Source organism: Mizuhopecten yessoensis, unplaced genomic scaffold, assembly GCF_002113885.1.
Source record: "Mizuhopecten yessoensis strain PY_sf001 unplaced genomic scaffold, ASM211388v2 scaffold10489, whole genome shotgun sequence".
Lineage (NCBI taxonomy): Eukaryota > Metazoa > Mollusca > Bivalvia > Pectinida > Pectinidae > Mizuhopecten > Mizuhopecten yessoensis.
This window is the reverse complement of record NW_018408572.1, coordinates 12,877-37,064: the sequence shown is the minus strand read 5'-3', so window position 1 is coordinate 37,064 and position 24,188 is coordinate 12,877. Positions and strand designations below refer to the sequence as shown.

The 24,188-nt window shown below is 36.1% G+C and overlaps 2 protein-coding genes across 2 annotated transcripts in view; both read right to left on the bottom strand.

Moving 5' to 3' along the window:
• Positions 1–1,523: 1,523 nt before the first annotated feature.
• LOC110460850 (EF-hand calcium-binding domain-containing protein 1-like) lies at positions 1,524–13,687 on the bottom strand. Its single transcript, XM_021514041.1, has 7 exons — positions 13,590–13,687; positions 11,918–12,070; positions 10,210–10,317; positions 9,342–9,427; positions 6,362–6,427; positions 3,625–3,729; positions 1,524–2,441 (listed from the first exon to the last, which is right to left on the bottom strand). The coding sequence occupies exons 1-7, from the start codon at positions 13,645–13,647 to the stop codon at positions 2,367–2,369; spliced, it is 651 nt and encodes a 216-aa protein (XP_021369716.1). The 5' UTR covers positions 13,648–13,687; the 3' UTR covers positions 1,524–2,366.
• Positions 13,688–21,990: 8,303 nt separating this feature from the next.
• LOC110460849 (alcohol dehydrogenase [NADP(+)]-like) overlaps positions 21,991–24,188 on the bottom strand; it is a gene marked incomplete at its 5' end in the record, with an annotated part of 11,742 nt that continues 9,544 nt past the window's right edge. Inside the window, 5 exons of the mRNA XM_021514040.1 lie at positions 21,991–22,199; positions 22,534–22,616; positions 23,016–23,099; positions 23,510–23,597; positions 23,996–24,045. Of these exons, the coding sequence (XP_021369715.1) occupies positions 22,157–22,199; positions 22,534–22,616; positions 23,016–23,099; positions 23,510–23,597; positions 23,996–24,045 (348 nt within the window). The remainder of the gene's footprint in view (positions 22,200–22,533; positions 22,617–23,015; positions 23,100–23,509; positions 23,598–23,995; positions 24,046–24,188) is intronic.

Genomic DNA, 24,188 nt, shown 5'->3' with positions numbered 1-24,188 from the left:
ATTGGAATCTATGTTGATTTACTTTTCTTCAAAGCAATTATTTTGTTTGATATCCAGATTGACGTATTTTTACATCCCGTAAAGTTATTATACGATGTTCCAGCTGGCGTTTTGTATATTATTATCTGTGGCTCGGTCATGAGATATCAACTTTTAGCCGATGACGTTGAGATTGGACACAATATTTCATTTGAATGTCTAGGTAAAAGAAATATACATTACCAATAAAAGAGCTAGATAAATTTTCAGCTGTGTCTCAAATTTCAGGTAATTTAAGATATGTTAGAGGAAAATCAATAAAAAAAGGAAAATCAACTCAAAAAACATTATGGGAAATTGAAGTGTACACAAAAACCTTGTCATATCACAGTATATATATATATATATATATGTGTTAATACAGTCAATCATGTCAACTATTAATTCACGCTTATAAAAAAAAAAGTCATAATTTGTCCTCTGGCAAGAAATTTTCATTTGAACATGTAACTCTTTAACAAAAAATTCATATAACAATTTTTTGTCATTTCAAAATCAATACATCCAAATTAATATATTTCACTTAATTATAAAAACAAGAAATATTAATTTGCATACATGCATTTATGTTATAAATGCATTCATAAATTTATCTTTTCTTAAGATGGTGAAATGATTTTTTAAATGTAATTTCTTGATTTCATCATAACACCTTAGGTATTCTTAATTACTTTGAAATACCCCCAAAAATTGTTTATAAAAATTCTGTCATTGGCCTTGTCTCATATTTTTTCATTATCTCAATTGTCGATAGTGTTTCTGAAGTATCCTGAACAAATATTATAAGGATGTTTGTCAAGGAAACATACTCGATTATTTTCATTAGTTTGAATGTATCCATCTAACGGGTTAATACGTATGGCACCTCAGGTATGTATAGCTACCATATGTGTTATTTTAGTGTTAACATACTAATTGTATTACCTTATATTTTAGCAGGGAAATAAGTTCACCAGGTATCATAACATTAGTGGCATGTGCCTAACCTCGTGTGTGATAAGTCATTCTTCAGGATTGGGACCAATGCATGAAAATGTATTCAATAATTATGAAGTATGTACAAAACTGAAGAAGTAATTAACATCATGACTGGCATTTTATGATTTTTAAAAGTTGCAAATAATAAATTTCTTACCACGACTGTGAATAGATAAATGATTTCATTCTATAGCAAAGCATGGTGTCAATTAAATATTGTGTGTTGATAGAAAATGTCACAGAAGTATGAAATGCCCAAAGCCTCAGTTGGTGAGCATTTATGAAAGATAGAATTTCCACAACACACAATTTTGGATTTTCAAAACATGAGACTTTTTTTTTCTAAATTCAATTAACATCAAGTCATTTTTAAGGACAATGTTTTTGCAAATATGCCAAATATCAATGACTGATAAGAAGATCCCAAAATATTTTTTTAAAATTTTCTGTCGCTTGGTTTGTGTGAGAAAATTACGTTGTTTTCTCAAAAATTGATGACGTTACTCTCACAAACAAATGACGTAACAATCAATACCTGCTCACAAGAGAAGATAACTCTGCAATACGCAAAGACGGAATATAGTGCTATCGTTGATGCAATTTCATTCTCGTGATTTTTGTGGTAAGGTCAGGTAAATTAGTAAGATAAATGTACAAAATTGCATCACGATAGTAGCGATGTACTACAAATGTAAATATCTGACAGTTATGAAATGGCAAATTCAACACTTCATGTATTGTCCCATATAAAAATGTTATTATAACATTTCACAAAATCATTGCCTTACACAATATCTAAATAATCAATTAAAAAAAAAATCTGCATATATGTATCCTATCAATGTAAAATGTTTGAATAAAAAAAAAATCTAACTATAAAATATAAATCTAAGTTTGGTTATAATATACATCTATAAGAAATGAAAAGGCACCAATATCATCACTAAATCACGGACTGCGTGACTTGAATTACAGTTTAAAATTTCTGTAAACACACTTGCTTCAGTGGTAATCATATTTCAGCTTTTGCAATAGACTAACTCTTCTCCAAATACATTGCATAATAACCTTTGACTGCTAAAGTACCTGTTTACAATAATCTTAAGTAACCTCAAAATCTCATATTTCAATTCTAGAAGAAGAAGTCTATGTTCAAAATCACACGAATATATTTGCTTATTCAACAGCTTATAACATCATTACTAAAAAAGTCTCCAATAATGCTTTTCTATACCAAAATTATAGAAACTGATGGAGTTGCCTTAAGTTAAAAAATTATTGAAACTGTGGTTATCCCGAGTCCTTCAGTCAGAAACAGGTTGGTACATCTGTAGTGGTTCTGGAGTAGGTCAGTTGTTTACCTGTCTGGAATTTGTCAAAGGTGTCTTATCTCCAGAAAGAAAAGAGTAAAACTGATCAACATACTGCAAAAAAAAAATAAAAAAAAAATATGAAATTGAAAATCAAGATTAGGCAGATAATTTTAAAGCAAATTATTTGTTTTGATACAAACTTTCATTAATTACAATGTACTAAAGTGGTAGGCTAAATATGATACTAATACATTATGCTGCTTGATATTACAATAGATCATATTACATACATTAATTCATATGTAAAATATTTGACAATTTGGGTGCTGAAAAACACAGAAATCATGGTATCAATAAGGAACTGACACACAGACTGTCAATAATCTTGGGTCGATAAGCCTGACAAAATATTACTTATACAAATATCTATTGTCCCAGTGGTTTGGTTCAACTTACACACAACCCCTGATATCAGGAATATTTTAGGACCCAAGCATGGCAGCACTCTGCAAAGGTGTTTGAAATTCTGTCTATAAGTTGAAATAAAAATCATACAAAAACAAGAGGCCCATGGGCCTTAGCGGTCACCTGAGTCCTACAGTATTTATTTTTGTTGTTGAAATATGTACCAATTTGAGTAAAACATTGTTAAGTATAACGTTAACTTAAGTTTGTCAGGACCATGAGCTGATCCTTCCTAGATCGATTTTCAGTTAGAGCGGCCTATTAGAACTTGTTTTTAAGTTTGAAATAGGTATTTTCAAAATAGCGGCCATGGCAGCCGAATTGTATTTCTGATCGACCCGAAAAAATAACAAAACTTTGTCAGGACCATGAGTCGATCATTCCTACAAAGTTTCAGTTCAATCGGCCAAGTAGAATTTGACTTTAAGTTTGAAATAGTTTTTCAAAATGACGGCCGTGGTGGCCATATTGGATTTCTGATTGACCCGAAAAATAACGAGCCTTTGTCAGGACCATGAGTCGATCATTCCTACAAAGTTTCAGTTCAATCGGCCTAGCAGAACTTGACTTTAAGTTTGAAATAGTTTTCCAAACTAAAGCTCAGGTGACCTAAAAATAAGGGTATTACTAGTTTTTTATAGTATTACCCTTATTTTTTTATATGATTTTTATCTCAATTTACAGTCAGAATTTCAAACACCTGTGCACACTGTCAGGAACAGGACTCAAGAGTAGCAGCATATTGGGGTCGACAGGTGCTGGCAAGTACCATTTTTGACCTCAAGGCTGACTAGGGCTGGTGCAAATACAAAATGTGCAATGAACCTACCTGTTGTTCAGGTAAACAGCGCCCGAGGGACTCTAGAAGCATGGGGTCCTCTTTCACACCCGTTGCGAACTCATCATACGATACCCTCCCGTCCCTGTCGAGATCCTGTAAATTGAAATAGAGATATCATTGCTATGTTTATTCTTATCTAGCACCACAAAAATAGTATGACAAATGGTCTTGTCATATTGATCAGAAATTGTATGTAACAAGCAGGTGATTAGATAATTAGGTAATTTTAGTACTTATTTCAACAGCTTGCCAAATCAACAACAGAAAGAAGAAAACAAAGCAAAGTAATAAGTATTGCCAGGCAATCCATATTCCCCCATCGGTATTTTTTTCTATATTAAGGTCAAAGGTCAAGTGTATGGTCAAAGTGACCTTCTTCTTACACTCTGCACTCCACCATCCCAAGATGTCCTTGTACACCAAATCTGGTTTCTCCAGGTGAAAAAAGTATAGAAGATATTTCCTGGACAAACTTCTGGTAGGGAAGGACGAACTGACGGACAGACGGACGGAGTGCAAATCTAAAGTACCCCCCCACCCCCACCCCCGGGAACCGGTGGGGGACTAAAAAATAACAAAATTTCCTTTTTTGTTTGTTGAATTAACAACTCAAGTAGGGCTGGAATGGGTAACCAAGTACCCGGTTGCGGTTTGGGAACAAGTACTCTCTGGTGAGCAAATCGGGATTAGTATAATTGAGTGCATGTGTAGTGATAAGAAACTAGTTCATAAAGATTATGAGACCCTACAACGTTTTACAACTACATTTAAAATGCAGTTGAGTTACATTTGTTTAAACATTAAGTGAATTAAGTTACCATGTTTTCATCAAAACAAAGGACCATTAGCTCCTCAGTGATAAATCTACATGAGCCCCATATGGTCCTAGGTATACTCATAGAATTTTAATAGGACTCAAAGAATTTCTGGAAAACTTTAATACAACATTGTATGACACATTGTCTTTAGCAGTATACAGTTGAAATGGATCCAGGAAATTAAATTGAAGGTTTATCACCGGTTCCTGTAGTTCATGGCACAAATAAGCAGTTATACACGGTTTTGGTTTGTATAAATTCACTCGGCTATCCAACTGGCATTATTTCTGATCATTGCAGCCCTATGAACAAGATTAATCTTGAATTTAAGGCTGTTTCAGATATTAATACAGATGTATCTTGGAAGAGGGTGTGGTAGGTAAAGCTTTAGATAGAGCATGGAACTTATAGATGCATGGTAGTCTACTGGTAGGACGCCAGGCTCGTGACCGAAGGGTTGCGGGTTCGAGTTACGGCACTGTGTTGCATCTTTGAGCAAAATACTTTACTGCGCTTGTTCTGGTCTACTCAGCTGTAAATGAGTACGTGGTTGCATAGAATTTCTTTTTATGTTTTTTTAATTTTTGTTAGTCTCGCAAAGTAAAATATTTCTTCCTTATCTCTGTGTTGTTGATTGATAATGCATTATAATGTACTTATATATACAATAACATTTATTCCTTATGATTAGGAGGCACGGTAGTCTAGTGGTAGGACGCCGGGCTCGTGACCGAAGGGTTGAGGGTTCAAGTTACGGCACTGTGTTGCATCTTTGAGTAAGATTTTTTACTCCGCTTGTTCTGGTTTACTCAGCTGTAAATGAATATGTGGTTGGGAAGTGCTAGAATTGTTGAATGCTAGCTATGAGCGCCGAGATGGCAGCACCGGCTGTATGCTACCCAGGGAGTAGAGAAAGATATTATATTGCCATGGCTGGTTGCAAAGGCAAATACTAATTTGTGAACTGCTTTTAGATGACCTACGAACTTGGTTGTGATAAAGCAGTAAACAATGTATATATACATTTATTAATTTCAAAATTTTGTTTTTCTTAGACCTCTCTTTTGGTCATTGTTTCTCTGATGTAGACAAACAAAAATCATTGGATTATTTCTCTGATGGAGACAAACAAAAATCATTGAATTATTTCTCTGATGGAGAAAAACAAAAAACATTGAATTATTTCTCTGATGGAGACAAACAAAAATCATTGAATTATATTTCTGATGGAGACAAACAAAAATCATTTAATTATAAGTAAATGGTACTTACTGCCCTTTGACTAATGTTCAGCATTAATAATTTAATCTTGCTTGTAACAAGCATTTTCATTGGCTTAAAAATTTATGTTATCAGCCCATAACGTAAAAAAATGACCTCGCCGTTTGTAACGTCGCTTTTGATTGGCTGATACAGCAGCGCAATATTTTTTGAGAGAAAAAAATCCATCAATAAAAGTGGATTTCCACAGGGATTGTGTATAATAGATTAAATTATAAGGATTAACTTGAATATATTTTTCATGTTATGGAGCTATAACACAAAAAAACGGAGTGTACTCTCATCATAAATCGCTTCGCGGTTTATCTAGAGTACACTCCGTTTTTTTGTGTTATAGCTTCATAACATGAAAAATATATTCAAGTTAATCCTTAAATAAAGTAACTGTAAGGAGTTTTAGCAAATTGTCAGTATAATGTTACTGGTAGGTAGGTCAGGATACAGTGTTCAGGTTTTATCATTTCAGCAAGAAGTACCCAAATTAAAGTATTCACTATAAGTGTCAGCATCACCTGTAGACACCAATCCCTCTCTCGCCCTTAACAGACTACCTATAATTTGTACATTCTGCATCCTGAACCAATAGACAGAGGGCAGATGAGAAGATGTTATGGTTAGTTACATACCAGTATCTTTAGAAGAATTTCCACCAACTCTTTGGGTCCCTCATCTGGATCCTCCTCTGTAGGTGTCTGCAACAGCAAATACAGACTAGCAATTTTGGTTGCACACACATATCAGTATATCTTTATATGAAGTCATCTATTCATACATTAATGTTCAGACATACACACACAGGTGATTATCTAAAATCCTACAAACATACATGTATACATGTATGATTTTACCTGACATTATAACCAAACAAAATATACATGCATGGCTTTATCAGAGGTCCCCTTACATACATGCATGGCTTTATCAGAGGCCCCCTTACATACATGTTTGGCTTTATCAGAGGTCCCCTTACTTACATGCATGGCTTTATCAGAGGCCCCCTTACATACATGCATGGCTTTATCAGAGGCCCCCTTACATACATGCATGGCATTATCAGAGGCCCCCTTACATACATGCATGGCTTTATCAGAGGCCCCCTTACATACATGTATGGCTTTATCAGAGGCCCCCTTACATACATGTTTGGCTTTATCAGAGGTCCCCTTACTTACATGCATGGCTTTATCAGAGGCCCCCTTACATACATGCATGGCTTTATCAGAGGCCCCCTTACATACATGCATGGCTTTATCAGAGGCCCCCTTACATACATGCATGGCTTTATCAGAGGCCCCCTTACATACATGCATGGCTTTATCAGAGGCCCCCTTACATACATGCATGGCTTTATCAGAGGCCCCCTTACATACATGCATGGCTTTATCAGAGGCCCCCTTACATACATGCATGGCTTTATCAGAGGCCCCCTTACATACATGCATGGCTTTATCAGAGGCCCCCTTACATACATGCATGGCTTTATCAGAGGCCCCCTTACATACATGCATGGCTTTATCAGAGGCCCCCTTACATACATGCATGGCTTTATCAGAGGCCCCCTTACATACATGCATGGCTTTATCAGAGGCCCCCTTACATACATGCATGGCTTTATCAGAGGCCCCCTTACATACATGCATGGCTTTATCAGAGGCCCCCTTACATACATGCATGGCTTTATCAGAGGCCCCCTTACATACATGCATGGCTTTATCAGAGGCCCCCTTACATACATGCATGGCTTTATCAGAGGCCCCCTTACATACATGCATGGCTTTATCAGAGGCCCCCTTACATACATGCATGGCTTTATCAGAGGCCCCCTTACATACATGCATGGCTTTATCAGAGGCCCCCTTACATACATGCATGGCTTTATCAGAGGCCCCCTTACATACATGCATGGCTTTATCAGAGGCCCCCTTACATACATGCATGGCTTTATCAGAGGCCCCCTTACATACATGCATGGCTTTATCAGAGGCCCCCTTACATACATGCATGGCTTTATCAGAGGCCCCCTTACATACATGCATGGCTTTATCAGAGGCCCCCTTACATACATGTTTGGCTTTATCAGAGGCCCCCTTACATACATGCATGGCTTTATCAGAGGCCCCCTTACATACATGCATGGCTTTATCAGAGGCCCCCTTACATACATGCATGGCTTTATCAGAGGCCCCCTTACATACATGCATGGCTTTATCAGAGGCCCCCTTACATACATGCATGGCTTTATCAGAGGCCCCCTTACATACATGCATGGCTTTATCAGAGGCCCCCTTACATACATGCATGGCTTTATCAGAGGCCCCCTTACATACATGCATGGCTTTATCAGAGGCCCCCTTACATACATGCATGGCTTTATCAGAGGCCCCCTTACATACATGCATGGCTTTATCAGAGGCCCCCTTACATACATGCATGGCTTTATCAGAGGCCCCCTTACATACATGCATGGCTTTATCAGAGGCCCCCTTACATACATGCATGGCTTTATCAGAGGCCCCCTTACATACATGCATGGCTTTATCAGAGGCCCCCTTACTTACATGTTTGGCTTTATCAGAGGCCCCCTTACTTACATGCATGGCTTTATCAGAGGCCCCCTTACATACATGTTTGGCTTTATCAGAGGCCCCCTTACATACATGCATGGCTTTATCAGAGGCCCCCTTACATACATGCATGGCTTTATCAGAGGCCCCCTTACATACATGCATGGCTTTATCAGAGGCCCCCTTACATACATGCATGGCTTTATCAGAGGCCCCCTTACATACATGCATGGCTTTATCAGAGGCCCCCTTACATACATGCATGGTTTTATCAGAGGCCCCCTTACATACATGTTTGGCTTTATCAGAGGCCCCCTTACATACATGCATGGCTTTATCAGAGGCCCCCTTACTTACATGCATGGCTTTATCAGAGGCCCCCTTACATACATGCATGGCTTTATCAGAGGCCCCCTTACATACATGTATGGCTTTATCAGAGGCCCCCTTACATACATGTATGGCTTTATCAGAGGCCCCCTTACATACATGTATGACTTTATCAGAGGCCCCCTTACATACATGTATGTCTTTATCCGAGGCCCCCTTACATACATGTATGACTTTGTCAGAGGCCCCCTTACACACATGTTTGGCTTTATCAGAGGCCCCCTTACATACATGTATGGCTTTATCAGGGGTGATAGAGAAATTATACCCTTGGGGTAATATTGAAATGACAGAGAAATCCTGAACACGTAAAAAGGGCGGTGCAAAGTTTTTTTGTTTTTTTCCCCCTTGTTAAATATGCATAAACCTTACAAAAATATACTGCACTCCATTTGGTCATTCTGAAACTATATATTTGTTTCCAAATTAACTAATATCATCTGTAAAAATGTATGAATATTTTGAGCAAAACATATGTCTATTCCCAACTGGTTGTTTGAGTTTTAATTTATTACCATACAGATTTTTTTTTTTAAATTAAGGTCTTTTCCTATTGTAATTAAGGTCTTTTCCTATTGTAATTAAGCTCTTTTCCTATTGTAATTGAGTGTATTTTTATTAGGTCTTACCTTGGCTTTTTAACTGGTCTTACCTTGACAAGACAGTTCTTTAAGAAATAAAACATGGCTTCTCTAGTGATGTATCCTTCATCTTTCAAGTCATAGGCACGAAAAACAACTGTTGATGGAATAAAAAACATCATATTAAGTATAATATATATATATACAGATAGTATCACATTGTTTAAACATAAGAACACAGAAGCTTGGTGGCTACTGTTCATAGGCTTGCATCATCATCACCACAGTTATAATAATAATATACAACATTCGATATAGCGCCCTATCTAGCTAGATTAAGCCACTCTAAAGTGCTTTACAGTACATAGGTATACAATTTATACAATTAATACAATTATTATATATGTTATATATTAATCAATCAGTTTGAGGAATTTACAGGAGCTGCCTTATTGGGCACTATAACTACTAGTCCAATGCCACCTGGCTAACATTTCCCTATGTGTATAATATGCCTGGGTGTATGCCGGAGATTTATTGTGTAATTAAAAACATCATAAATTAATTTACAACCTCACAACAAAGTTCTCAATTATTTTAAACAGATGAAAGAAAAAAATATAAAAAATAGAGGGTCACATTGAACTTTGAATTCCCCTGGCCAGAAATGCAGCATATCAAATAAGTTAGATCATTCTTTTATCAAAGAGATTGGTTTTACTTCATGTTCCCTCAAAGAAGGGAATTCCGTCTTAGCGTATTGCAGAGTTATCTTCTCTTGGGAGCAGGTATTGATTGTTACGTCACTTGTTTGTGAGAGTAATGTCATCAATTTTTGAGAAAATGACTTAATTTTCTCACACAAACCAATGACGTAACAATCAATACCTGCTCCCAAGAGAAGATAACTCTGCAATACGCAAAGACAGAATTACTTACATTTCGTTTTCCTGTCATCCACATCTTTGGACAAGAAAACAGAAAATCCGATAACCCACTCCTCTTCACAAATGCTTCCATCACTGTCAGTGTCAAAAGCTCTAAACACTGAAAAACAATCAATTGAAAATCTACTAATAGTGTTTTATTTATCTGAAATACTTTGGCCTATCCAAGTGTCTGACATCAGAATCTCACACTTGTACTGCATTTTGGAGTCATCATAAGTAGGGGTGTCGCAATATGCCAAGAGTGTATCACAATATATTGCAAAACAGAATAAATATTTTGTGATACATATCCTGATATATTGACATAGGAAGGATGTGCTCATGAATTTTATAATAAGTTGTTGGCAGAATGTTATCAAACTTAATCATATATAATATGGATTACATAGATTTAAGATTTTTGTCAAACCAACCATCAATTACAAAATTTATAACTATTAAAAGCTTGTTTTATGCTTATTGGCATATCTGTTAGAATTTGCAGTAATTTGCAAAGTTAAAACACCAAGCAGAAACATAAAAATATTGCGATACAGCAATATTTCATCTCTGTATTTTGGTACGATACAATATACCCGTGTATTACGATATATCTGTTTTCACTGATATATTGTGACAGCCCTAATAATACTAATGATAATTAATAATAATAATTTGAGGTTCTTATATACCTCTTTATCACAACCTAGTTCATAGATCGTCTCAAAGCAGTTCACAAATTATTATCGGTGGTTATATAGGGCCTTTGCAACCAGCCAATATCTTTCTCCCTCGGGAGCATACAGCCGGTGCTGCCATTTCAGCGCTCACAGCTAGCATTCTACAATTCCAGCACTACCCAACCATGTACTCATTTACAGCTGAGTAGACTGGAACAAGCAGAGTAAAGTATCTTGCCCAAAGATACAACACAGTTCCGTGACGAGAGTCGAACTCGCAACCCTTCGGTCACGAGCCCGGCGTCCTACCACTAGACTACCGTGCCTCCTAATCATAAGGAATAAATGTTATTGTAGATATAAGTACATTATAATGCATTATCAATCAACAACACGTAGATAAGGAAGAAATATTTTACTTTGTGAGACTAACAAAAATAAAAAAAAACATAAAAAGAATTTCTATGCATACATGTGCATGTTTTGTGAAGATGTTTGCATCGAATTTGGGAAAAAACTTCCCAGATGAAAATTTCAACGAGGAAATTTAACACAATTTGATTACATGTGTACAATTTCACATTTAAGAGTACTGGCGAACTTGGGCAGATTTTTTTTTAAATTTCTCTTACCCAGACTTGTCATTATTTCAGTATTTTTTTTAAATGTTTTTAAAAGTTCTCCGAGGTAAAGTCTACTAGTAGACCAAACTGTTTGGCTAGAGTGACACTGTACACCCCAGGTGATATTTGTTCCAGATTTAATGACAGAAAACAAATACATAAATAAGTAGATTCTGTGTCAAAATGCTTGATTTGGTAATCTCCAGTTATTTTTTTGCTCACATTTTTTTATTTGATGGTTTTCGCTTGTTTGAATATCAAAGTCCTCTTCATAACTTATTATATTTTTTATTAGTCATCAGTCTATTGTGGGAAAATATAAGCCTGAATCAGGTTGGAAACAGATTTGTGAGTTACATGTAACAGGAAACACTGCAGTATAAATCTCGATGTACTTAAAGTAATGATTTCTTACCTCTATCCATTAAGATATCGTCTGTTAAACAGAACACAGCCTGCAGCATATATCGGAACTTGGATTTCTCCACTCGAAACTTTTCAATATTCTTAAGTTTTGTGTCATACACCCTGAACATCTTCAGCAAACACTCCACTACATCTTTCTTATCTGAAACATATAAAGTGACAGATGTATCAGGGGTGTCAGAGCTAGGCCAATAATTTTGACAATTGTATTGATGTGTACACGGAGTACATGAATATAATTCCATCCATTAATCTGGCATTATATATTGTACATGGTTTATTTGTGTTTTACGTCCTATTGATGATGGTAATAGTGTACATGGGTGAAGGAATTTTACATATTTCAGGAAAACAATATACAAGCCAATCAGCATTAAGGACACAAGAGGGCATAAAGAGAATGCCTTCATTTAGATTTTTGATCACTTTTACAACCAACGACCAATTTTCATAAACATGTATATGTCGTTTTTAATACCACTTCATTTTACCAATATTTTTATAAATATTATATATTTTCACTAATTCATGTGTTGATTCAATTGATCACATTACAGCTACTTGAGAGCTCTCGTGATTTATCCCTGAAAACAATGTTAAATCTCGTAAAGCTTTGAGTAAATAACTACAGGAGAATGGTTCACCGATCAATAATTAAAAAACGTGTGGTTTTAATGACATTTCGTAATTACACATCCCACGTCATGGGACTTTATCGGCGATGAAAATCCGTGATATTTTGTCTCACACAGTGAGATCTGGCATGTACACCAAACTACCATTCACCAAGTGCTTTAAACAAGGGTTTTAAGCTCGCCAATTTGTAACACGAGAAAGAGAAAATGTAAAGGCCAGACTAGGTTTCAAAACCCGGGACCATCCCAACTGTAGACGGCTGCCCTACCAATCGAGCTACCTGGTTGCTGACGATCTACCTAGTCCAGTTCTGCTATAAGCTTCCTTACATTCCTCCCTCCTTTTTATAAGTCTTCGCTCCCGAAGACACCACTATTTACAACCCAAGTCTGGGTATATCCCCTTCCTCAGGTAGCTCTCAATGCTTGCAACAAGGGTTGGCATGCTCGTAAATTTTGTAACAGGAGAAAGAGAAAATGTAACGACCAGATTGGAGCTCAAACCTGGGACACAAACTCTAGATGGATGCTCTAGATCTACAGCTACCTGCATGGTCCTCGACCCAGTCCAGTTCTGCTACACAAATATGAAAACTCACAGTTTATAACTACTCAAGAATTTCAGCACTTCCCTCCGATGTCAATTACCACCATTGTTGATGGATAACATCAACCAGAGATGAAGACGACAGCACCAACTAGTCAATTTAAATGTTTAAACATCAACTGATTGATTAAAAGCTATAATTAGACAAAAAGCTAGGGTTTGCAATAAGATCATTTATTTTCCGTTTTAAAATTGAAAAAAGTTGACTATTATTGTGTCGCACGGGAAATGCTGATAAGAATTGTCCATGGTCGTTGACTGGAAATGATAAGAGAGAGTGTGTGTGTGTGTGTGGGGGGGGGGGGGGTCGCATCTTTCTCAATTTTGAATGATGAATGTATCATATAAGTTAACTGAACTGGAATAATAATTGCTGTTCGAGATTAGCAGGTTAAACAGGTATTTATCATTTAACTTACATTTGGTTTTCTTCATTAAGTCCTCAACCATCTTAGCCTTTGGTTTTGATCTCGACATCTTTGCTGCTGAAATTATAAGCTTCCTCAACGACAGAATAACAGGTATGCTAAATATAGAATCGGTATGAAAAGCGAACCGCAAATATAATAGGGAATGCGAAATGTATCTAACAAACATATTGAACAAACGAAAAGTACTGTTGCAGATTTTAATAATTATGGTTGTTTGTTTTATAGCAAAAAGAGGTTTAAAAGATATTCAAAATCACTTCGTTTTTTGTATATGACACAATCTGTAATATTAAGCAAATCACCGGATCTTTTTGGTTTCTACGTGATTTACGCATGCGCCTTACAACCGAGTGGTGAGAGTGAGGGACATAGGGGGATTTTGAAAATCGATCTACCATTACGTATGTCAAGAAAGACACAGAAGTATGTAAAGCAGGAGGAGAACAATAAATACCAACAATTACATGAGGGACTTTTGTAAAATCATTAAAATCACAAGAATATAAGCCAGACGTGAATGACTGATAATTTTAAAGTGTTTTTGATATGGACAAGAAAACAAAGATTAAAAGACTTAATAGTCTATCATGTTTTTTGTTTATTTTTTTTCCAGGTTTGTTGTTTTCTATAAAACGTTATTACTATGTTTGCAGTCTGCTGATATGTCCTATGGATCGTAAACAGCAATTGCCACTTTCTCCAGGAAGGGGTATTTTAACGATTGATCAAATTTATTTCGGCATTCCAATGTACCTTTTTTAATATTCAGAAGGCATACACAGAAAGGGAAATACCGTACTTCGACATCCAATTAATTACTGATTGCATGTTTTAATTATTTTTTTGCTATATTTAGATATATAAAAAAATATTATGACCTACGGGCTATTTTATTTTATGTAACGTTACGCGCTACTACAATTATTGGTACAATGTACATGTAGTACGGATACGTACAATGTATACGCTACCCGGCCGAATGGGAACACGGTCGGAAAACGGTTCGAATAATCGCGGAATAAGATTATTTTGCTATGTAAGTCCCTGGAATAATACTTTAAAATTCATGTTGTGTATTTTCCTGTAATGGTATAACAATATAGATCTAGAGAAATCATGAACATTTCCATCAGATATTTTTGTTTACAGCGACATTTTAAGAATATATACGATAACTTCAAAGTAAACATGTCAGAAAACCAGAAACACGTCGTACATGTACATTTTTAGCTCACCGGGTCCGAACTTATGCCGTGGCGTCCGTCGTCCATCCATCCGTCGTCCGTCCGTCAACAATTTCTTTAAACGACTTCTTCTTCTTCTTCTTAACCTCTGATTGGAATTTAACTAAATTTGAATGGAAGCATCCCTAGGTGGTGGGGATTCAAAATTGTACAAATGGTGGGGCTGACCCCCAAGGGGCTGAGGGGCGGGGCAAGAAGGGGGCAATTTAGCTATATTGCTTTAAGCGTCATCTCCTCTGGAACTAAGTGATGGATATCAACCATATTTGACTGGAAGCATCCCTAGGTGGTGTGGATTCAAAATTGTACAAATGGTGTGGCCGACCCCCGTGGCGGCTAAGGGGCGGGGCCAAAAAGGGTTATTTAGCTATATTACTTTAAGCGACTTCTTCTCTGGAACTAAGAGATAGATATCAACCATATATGACTGGAAGCATCCCTAGGGGGTGGGGATTCAAAAGTGTACAAATGGTGGGGCTAACCCCCCCAGGGGGCTGTGGGCTGGGCCAAAAGGGGGCAATTTGGCTAAATTGCTATAAACGACTTCTTCCGTAGAACTATACCATGGATATTGATCATATTTGGTCGGAAGCATTCATGGGAGGCAGGGATTCAAAATTGTACAAATGGTGGGGCTGACCCCCCGGGCTAAGGGGTGGGGAAAAAAATATATTACTTGGAAATGGTTGAGATCCCCACCATATAACCATATATACAATTGCTGAGTTTAAAGAGAGGAATGCACATTTGCTTCCAGGATGGCTAGGGTCTGGCCCTACCATTGGAGACTTAACCCATGGGTCATAACTTTGAAACGGTAAAGATCCCCACCCAAAAACTATATATACAATTGGTGGGCATAAAGAGACGAATGAAGTCACGATATTAGAATTGACCCAGGGTCTGCCCCACTTTTGCAGACATAACCCCTGGGTCATAACTTTGAAACGGTTGAGATCCCCAGCCCAAAACTATATATACAAATGCTGGACAAAAAGAGACAAATGCAGTCATGTTATTATAATTGATCCGGGGGTCTGGCCACAACCATAGGGACCTAGTTTCTGAGTCACAGCTTGGAACCAGTTGAGATCCCCACCCCATAACCATACATAAAATTGCTGGGCATAAAAAATCAAATACAGATATACTACAAGGATTTGCCTTAGTGTCTGGCATATTCCCTTGGATCTCATTTGGAGAATAATTTGCCATGATTGCTTAGATATCCAGGTGAGCGATACAGGCCCTATGGGGCTCTTGTTTTTAATATTTAGGCATGTGCTCTTTTCCCTGAATTAGGTAATACAATATTTTCTAATCGATGGAACATTTTATTTAATTTCAATAACATATACCTATTGATTTATCTGCTATGGAATTATGTGATTAGATGAAAAGCTGTAAATGGAGCTCTCATGTGGAGAATATATGCCAGAAAGCATCTAAGCAAATAAGCGTTCTTTGTAAATTGTAATATATATTAAATAGAACATACATTCTCCCTCTTTTAGATGTACTCTCGCTGCTGCAGACAAAATAGAAAAACTTCAGCTAGAGGCTGCAAGGGTACACTACTGGGTTACCTTCTTACGGAAGTAGAGAATCTTTGTACATTGAAAGTGGTTTAGAAACTTGATCTGAGAGATGATCAAGAAGAAAATTACAACTATTTTTTTTACAAAGTCAAAATAAGCTTGCACCGTACTATCTCGTCTCTCTACTATCCCCTTTAGTGTCAGAAAAATCCCGTTATAACCTCCGTAATGCTGAGGACTATTGTATACCTAATTCAAGACTACAACTAACAATTATGTCTTTTCTTCCCCGTCCACAATCCGACTCGGGAACAATTTAGACCTTGATATTAGACGCAGCGTTTCGTACAAAGTTTTTAAATTCACGTTCCAAATTATTACCTCATCGGCGACAGCAAAAGAAATATGATATATTCTAGATTACGAAATCGTTCTAGTACCCTAAATAATCATCTATTTCATGCCAATTTAATTCATTTTCAGGATTGTCAGTTTGGACATTCTGTAGAAGATACATACCACTTCTTTTTGTCTGTAAAAACTGCGGACCAGAGAGTTAAACTCTTCCGTGAATTGAAGGATTTCATCCTATACTTGACTTGCAGCTAGTGTTATTCCGTGTTTGCGTATTGCAGAGTTAACTTCCTTTGTGAGCAGGTATTGATTGTTACGTCATTTGTTTGTGAGAGCAACGTCATCAATTTTTGAGAAAACGACGTAATTTTCTCACACAAATCAATGACGTAACAATCAATACCTGCTCACAAGAGAAGGTAGCTCTGCAATACGCAAAGACGAAATATGGTAGTAATGAATTGTCCCAGCAAGATAATGAACTAGTAGTAAGACAGACGCAGCAATACACACAGATTTTGAATATTATCTCTTGCACTCACAACAGGTTCACAAATTAGACTAACCTTATACTAAGTATTTTTTTCCAGCTGACTCTATAATACAATAATATATTTAACCTGTGTAACATTCTTTTTATGATCATTTAATATGCGAAAATGAAACTATACCATGTGTCTGGTGTTTCTGTGTGCAAACGGACTAGTGGAGACGAAAATACCAGCAAGCGACGAATGCACAGGAGAAAGATTTATACAACGGGGTGTGATGAACATTAGAACAGCAGACAGTGAACGAATAGTGAATAGATTATCACTAGTTCCGTTTGCATTGAGAAAGAGCAGTCCCGTGGTCAGAGATGCACTTTTACACATATCAGTAAAAAATCTAGTTCAAAAGTAAGCTTCTTCCCCCCCCCCCCCCCCCTCCCTCTTACTGGAAAGGGAAAATGTACTGACTAAAAGAATATATTTATATTGTAGGGAAAGGGCTTAGTATAAGCTGTATAACTTTTGCCCAACTCTCATTGTACATAAATTACAATAAAATATGTTTAAATCAAATGGAATAACAATGTATGTCAATAACTCACTGTACACGTGTACAGTACAGCTACGCTTTGTAGATAATACATCATTTTAAATGATATTTATGATTTGCTTTACCCTCCTATCGGCACTGGTAATTAAATATATTATTTAAACCCAGCATCATACAAAACAATGTGGGATTGTTGCGTCAGAATAAAAAAAAGGCCAAGCAAAAAATTAAGAACTGTTATTATCGCAAATATATTACTGAAAATAAGGGGAAATTCATCGTTGAGGAGAGTCTCATTTGTTTGAAATGTAGGAAGACTGTAGCACAAAGTAGGGATCACATTTCAGGTGTTAGATATGCTATTCGAAATCAAGATGTATATTTTGTAAGAAAGGTAACGGCATGACGCAGGCAGTAGTAATAAACATTAAATCCCTTTGGTAATGGTTATACGATCTAAATTCATAGAAATAAGCATTATTTTGAGTGTTTATCGTGAAATGCATGTATCAATAGCCATGGCCTTGAATTCGGCTGTTTACAATAATATATTCTTAGACACAGGATTCCGATAGAGCTACCTGTATTAAAATACCTGAGGACGCGTCATGACAGTACACGGTGGCACGTGCGCACTCGTGGACACATCTTTGGAGAAATAGGCATAGCAACCCACCATAGCTCTTTCATATCCTACAGTGTAGCTGTGATATGGAGTACCAATTTGTGTTCTTAATTATAATGACCGAAAAACGGACGAAACACTGCGAAAAGCGTTCTATTCCTAAAAACAAATTACTTAAAATCATTTTTTCCTGAAAAAATACCACCATGGATAGTCTTTGTCGAGAATCAAGTAACATTCCAGATGCAAGATCTGGATGTTTAAATATCACTGAATAACTGTCAAAATTGTACCAATTGTGGTAGTAATGTTACGTTACGTCCTTTCATGTTTGAAGTGCGTAACGTGCTGTGATTTCCATATCGTGAGCGTTTCCAGATTTCTTGTTTTCCATAAGACGATACTATTCTTTTCACAGTCTGCTTATGTGTTCTATGGATCGTAAACAGCAGTTGACAGTTTTTCCAGGTGGGATATTCTATTGATTTATTAAATTTATTTCTGTTTTCCTACGTATTATATATCTTATTATTTAAAAGACATACACAGAAATGGAAATACCGTTCTTCGTCATCTAGTTACTGATTGCATGTTTTTTAATCTGTATTACTGCTGCATTTAGATCTGTCAGGATTTCCCCATTGATTCTGCACTTTAACATTCATTCAGTGATAACATGTACACCTATAATTGTGAACCTATCACGTGACCGCTGGTGTACACCGCCTTTGAAAAGAAGAATCTAGTAAGTTTAGCTGTCCAGACGTATACATGTGTGTACCTTGAAATCCTTTGTCGTTAACTACATAATTGGGAATGTGTGTAAATAACACACCAGACAATTTCTGTAATACTTTATGGATGTGTGTAATATATATTTAACAAAAGGCCAGACAATTTCTGTAATACTTTATGGATGTGTGTAATATATATTTCACACAAGGCTAGACAATTTCTGTAATACTTTATGGATGTGTGTAATATATATTTAACACAAGGCTAGACACTTTCTGTAATACTTTATGGATGTGTGTAATACATATTTAACTCAAGGCAAGACAATTTCTGTAATACTTTATGGATGTGTGTAATATATATTTAACGCAAGGCTAGACACTTTCTGTAATACTTTATGGATCTGTGTACTACATATTTGACTCAAGGCAAGACAATTTCTGTAATACTTTATGGATGTGTGTAATATAGATTTAACACAAGGCTAGACACTTTCTGTAATACTTTATGGATCTGTGTACTACATATTTGACTCAAGGCAAGACAATTTCTGTAATACTTTATGGATGTGTGTAATATATATTTAACACAAGGCTAGACAATTTCTGTAATACTTTATGAGTGTGTTTAATATATATTTAACAAAAGGCTAGACACTTTCTGTAATACTTTATAGATGTGTGTAATATATATTTAACAAAAGTCTAGACAATTTCTGTAATACTTTATGAGTGTGTTTAATATATATTTAACACAAGGCTAGACAACTTCTGTAATACTTCATGAGTGTGTTTAATATATATTTAACAAAAGGCTACACAATTTCTGTAATACTTTATGGAACGTGCGCAATATATATTTAACACAACGCTAGACAACTTTTGTAATACTTTATTGATGTGTGCAATATATATTCATGTGAAACAAGGCTAGACAACTTTTGTTATACTTTATAGATGTGTGTAATGCGACTGCGTTATGTACCGGAAAATAAGACTTAAAGATGATGCGTCACTCCTTGACAACCCCATCAATTGAGAACAAACATGGCAAATGCAGTTGAATCCAAACAATTGTGAAGTCCTCTCTGTCACTAAAAAGCGAAATACAATGGATCATTACTACCTCATTCACGGTTATACCTTACATTACTTAGACCCTGCAAATTATTTAGGCCTTAACATATCGAAAAACCTATCATGGAACATACACACTGATGTTGTTACTAAGAAAGCAAACAATACCCTGTCTGTCGTAAAAAATGAACATTGGTCAATTCCCACCTTTAGCAAAAGAACATGCTCTCAACGCTTTTGTCAGACCGATCGTTGAATACGCCTCAATTGCATGGGAACCTAACACCAAGCGAAACATAAACTCACTTGAGATGGTCCAATGTATGGAGGGGTCAGATTTGTATCCAACGACTACCGCAAAACAAGCAGCGAAAGTAACATGCTCACTGATCTTGGATGGGAACCCCTACAGTCAAGAAGAACCAAAGTTAAGACCATCTTGCTGTACAAACTTGTTAACCACCTAGTAAACATTCCAGCAGAGCCATACCTCATGCCATCAGGTGCTGCTACAAGAGGTCATAGCATCCGATACCTGCAACCACACTGCTAAACACTATTATACCAACACTCGTTCTTCCCGAGTGCCCTCAGAGTTTGAAACACCTTGCCACAGTCGCTGGTCAGTTTGCCAACCCTCGATGGGTTCAGGCAGGCTCTGACCACCTCCACTGTTTCATAATTGTATAAACCGATTTTCATTGTACATACGCATCTTTAAACCGTATATAGAGGAGTACTGTGTTGCTATGTCATGCATACTATATTGAAAATATACTCAAATTGAGTGCTACATTTAACAAGAGGAAAACGAGTTGTTCCCGGTGGGTTAAGAAGTGCTTGAATCCCGGATGTAAGCCAGACAAAAAGTCTAAAAGTTTGTTATAGCGCATGCCTTTAAGTTTCACGGTCCTAGGATGTTTGCAGTAATTTGGTAACAATACACATGGTTTACATATGCATAACTTTACCCAAATTTTATTTGGGAATGCAAGTTTACATGATATATCGTTATCAAAACAATATTTATGAATAAATGCGTGAGGAGTTACATGTCTTACTATCCAAACAAAGTCGAACTATGAATTTGAACATTTTACATGTTCGTTCATGCACTAGTTTTTATTCATAGAATTGAATTTAGATGGAAATTAATCCGGCACAATTGAAATAAAATACCTATTTGAAAATGTTTTAGTCAAATGTTCTAACTTTGTAACGTTGTGAAGGGTTTTTATATACATTTCTCCCTTCGTTGAATTTCTTCATGTTTTGGAACACTTTAGCCATGGGCGATTCATTCTTGGACACTTACTACCACTGATAATCAAATGTTTATCTAGTTTGGACGTCTGCATCAGCTTACTAAATTTATATATCGCTGCTTTGTTTACTTATATTTCTAGTCGTTTAATGTGTAAGTGCGAGATTAATGTATAGCGTACTGTTGCTGATATTTAGTGATAGACTGCTTATATCAAGTCAAAAGTGCATTTTTTAAAGATAAATATATAATAAAATAATGTAGCATAATCTCAAAACGCAGGCTCACGCAGACATATAATGTAACATAAATACAAAGCATAGGCTTATGCATTGTGCATTGTTAATGATACAAATTAAGCATTGACGTTATTGGTTAATGTAATAAATGGTAAAATAAATTGTACCCGTCCAGATTTATGATTTACCGAAATATTTCTAACTGCTGCATTTTATACTTTGTAAGGGTTCAATTACAATTACACAAAGACAACATTTCTCTCAAATCAGCTGAAGTGATAGTTTAATGTTTTTAGAAAGCTCTTTGTCTATCCACATCTTGGGTTGTGAAACCGGAATCCTTTCACACAAGACTGCTGAGAAGTCAAAGTATTTATATACAAGGCAGTTGAGAAACCAAAACATCTCTTCACAAGACTGTTGAGAGATCAACATCTCTCTACAAAGGACTGTTGAATGGATAGTCATAAAAGGTTGCCATGCTGAAAGAAAAAGTAAATATTTAAATTATGATTGATCAGATCACATTGTGACGTCATATCTTTTGATGTTTTTGCTTGAATAGAATAATTTAAAAGTGTGAAGTTGAATATAATTTTTTGTTTTTGTATTTTGCTTTAATGTCATCAATTATGGGTTAGAATTAAGATTTTGATGACACTAAAGAATCAACTTGTTTCTATTTAGCATAGAAGTACATTATTCATGTGTTTCGTCCTTGGGTTAAAGATTGCTAACGTTTAAACTTATAAACTACATATTATAGTTGCTGCTGTGTCTAACACAACACATTTAACGTGTTTAAGATGTACTAACGCTGGGTATTGTATCAGCCTTTCTCCGTTGTCTATTCCTGCAATGACGGTCATATCCTCTGGTGATAGTTGAAAATCGAACACCTGGAAACATTGCAATATCATAATAATTAAACTGAATTATATCAATTGTTATCTCTTCTCATTTCATGTGCAGTATAATTAACACAATGTCGATATTCAATCAATAAATAGTATTTCATAGATGTGTATAACAAGTATGTTCATAGTGTCATTCAGACTGTCAAAACTACATTTAACATGTATCCAATGTTAATAGCAGCTTTATGATCATGTTAGTTTTTGAAAGCATATTATCTTACTACACTGATTCATTATAAACAGTAAATTATGAATATTTATACATGACGAACATTGATGTTTAAATAATAAAATTTATCAGAACAAGTGAACTTTAAATCATGTTGTTTTGCGTAATGCTGCTGAATTTTGTTAGCTGATAGTAAGTAAAGTTCATCGTACGTTTCCATTCTGTTGAATTCTGCTTGGTGTCACACTTTTTGGAATGACTATGGTATTCCTCTGAAGTAAATTCCGTAAAAGGACCTGTGAAAAAAACCCAATACATAAAAATACCATTTGGGGGTTGTATTCCGTCTTTGCGTATTGCAAAGTTATCTTCTCTTGGGAGCAGGTATTGATTGTTACGTCACTTGTTTGTGAGAGTAACGTCATCAATGTTTGAGAAACGACGTAATTTTCTCGCACAAACTAATGACGTAACAATCAATACCTGCTCCCAAGAGAAGATAACTCTGCAATATGCAAAGACGGAATAGCACAATTCAAACGCTTATGTCATTCTTTTTTGCTTCTGAAATATTTAGGACTCAATGTAAATTCTACTATGCAATAACATTTACATGTGTTTCACTCAGAAATGAATGATGATTACTTTTTTCAATTATTGCTTTTTCGACAATAATTCCGCATTCAAAGCGCAAAATATAATCTACCTGAGCAGGGGTTTTATTGTACTTTGTGGCCAGTTTTGCAATAACAGGATCGTTCAACAACACAGGAACGTCTGACCTGTCTGTAATCCTGTAAAAAAGTAAACGGTGAATCATTACAAGATTGATTTCTTCAATGTTTGTTGAATCAGTCGGCAACACATGTAAGTAAATGTAATGACACTCTTAAATATCCATGTAACGCACAATAATTACGAAACATTTTGTAAGATTTAGATATCGAACATAACGAGAAAGTACAGCAGTTTAGACAAAACAAATCCAACAATCCCACCACAATAAATCGGTGGAGAAAACAAAACGGACAACCCTACAACAGGCGGAGACATAAAAAGAGACAACCTTACCCTGAAGACCTTACCCCCAACAACAGGCGGAGACATAAACAGAAAGAACATTACCCTGACAACCCCATCCCCAACAACAGGTGGAGACATAAAAAGGACAACCCTACCCTGACGACCCTACCCCCAACAACAGGCGGAGACATAAACAGAGGGAACCTTACCCTGAAGACCCTACCCCCAACAACAGGAGGAGACATAAACAGAGAGAACCTTACTCTGACGACCCCAACCCCAACAACATGCGGAGACATAAAAAGAGAGAACCTTACCCTGACGACCATACCCACAACAACAGGCGGAGACATAAAAAGAGA

Coding starts and splice junctions, on each gene's coding strand:
- LOC110460850 (XM_021514041.1), bottom strand. CDS start 13,647: ATGTCGAGATCAAAACCAAAGGCTAAGATGGTTGAGGACTTAATGAAG. Junction 12,071..13,589: donor CTTAATGAAGAAAACCAAAT/GTAAGTTAAATG, acceptor TATATGTTTCAG/ATAAGAAAGATGTAGTGGAG. Junction 6,428..9,341: donor TAAAGAACTGTCTTGTCAAG/GTAAGACCAGTT, acceptor TTGCTGTTGCAG/ACACCTACAGAGGAGGATCC.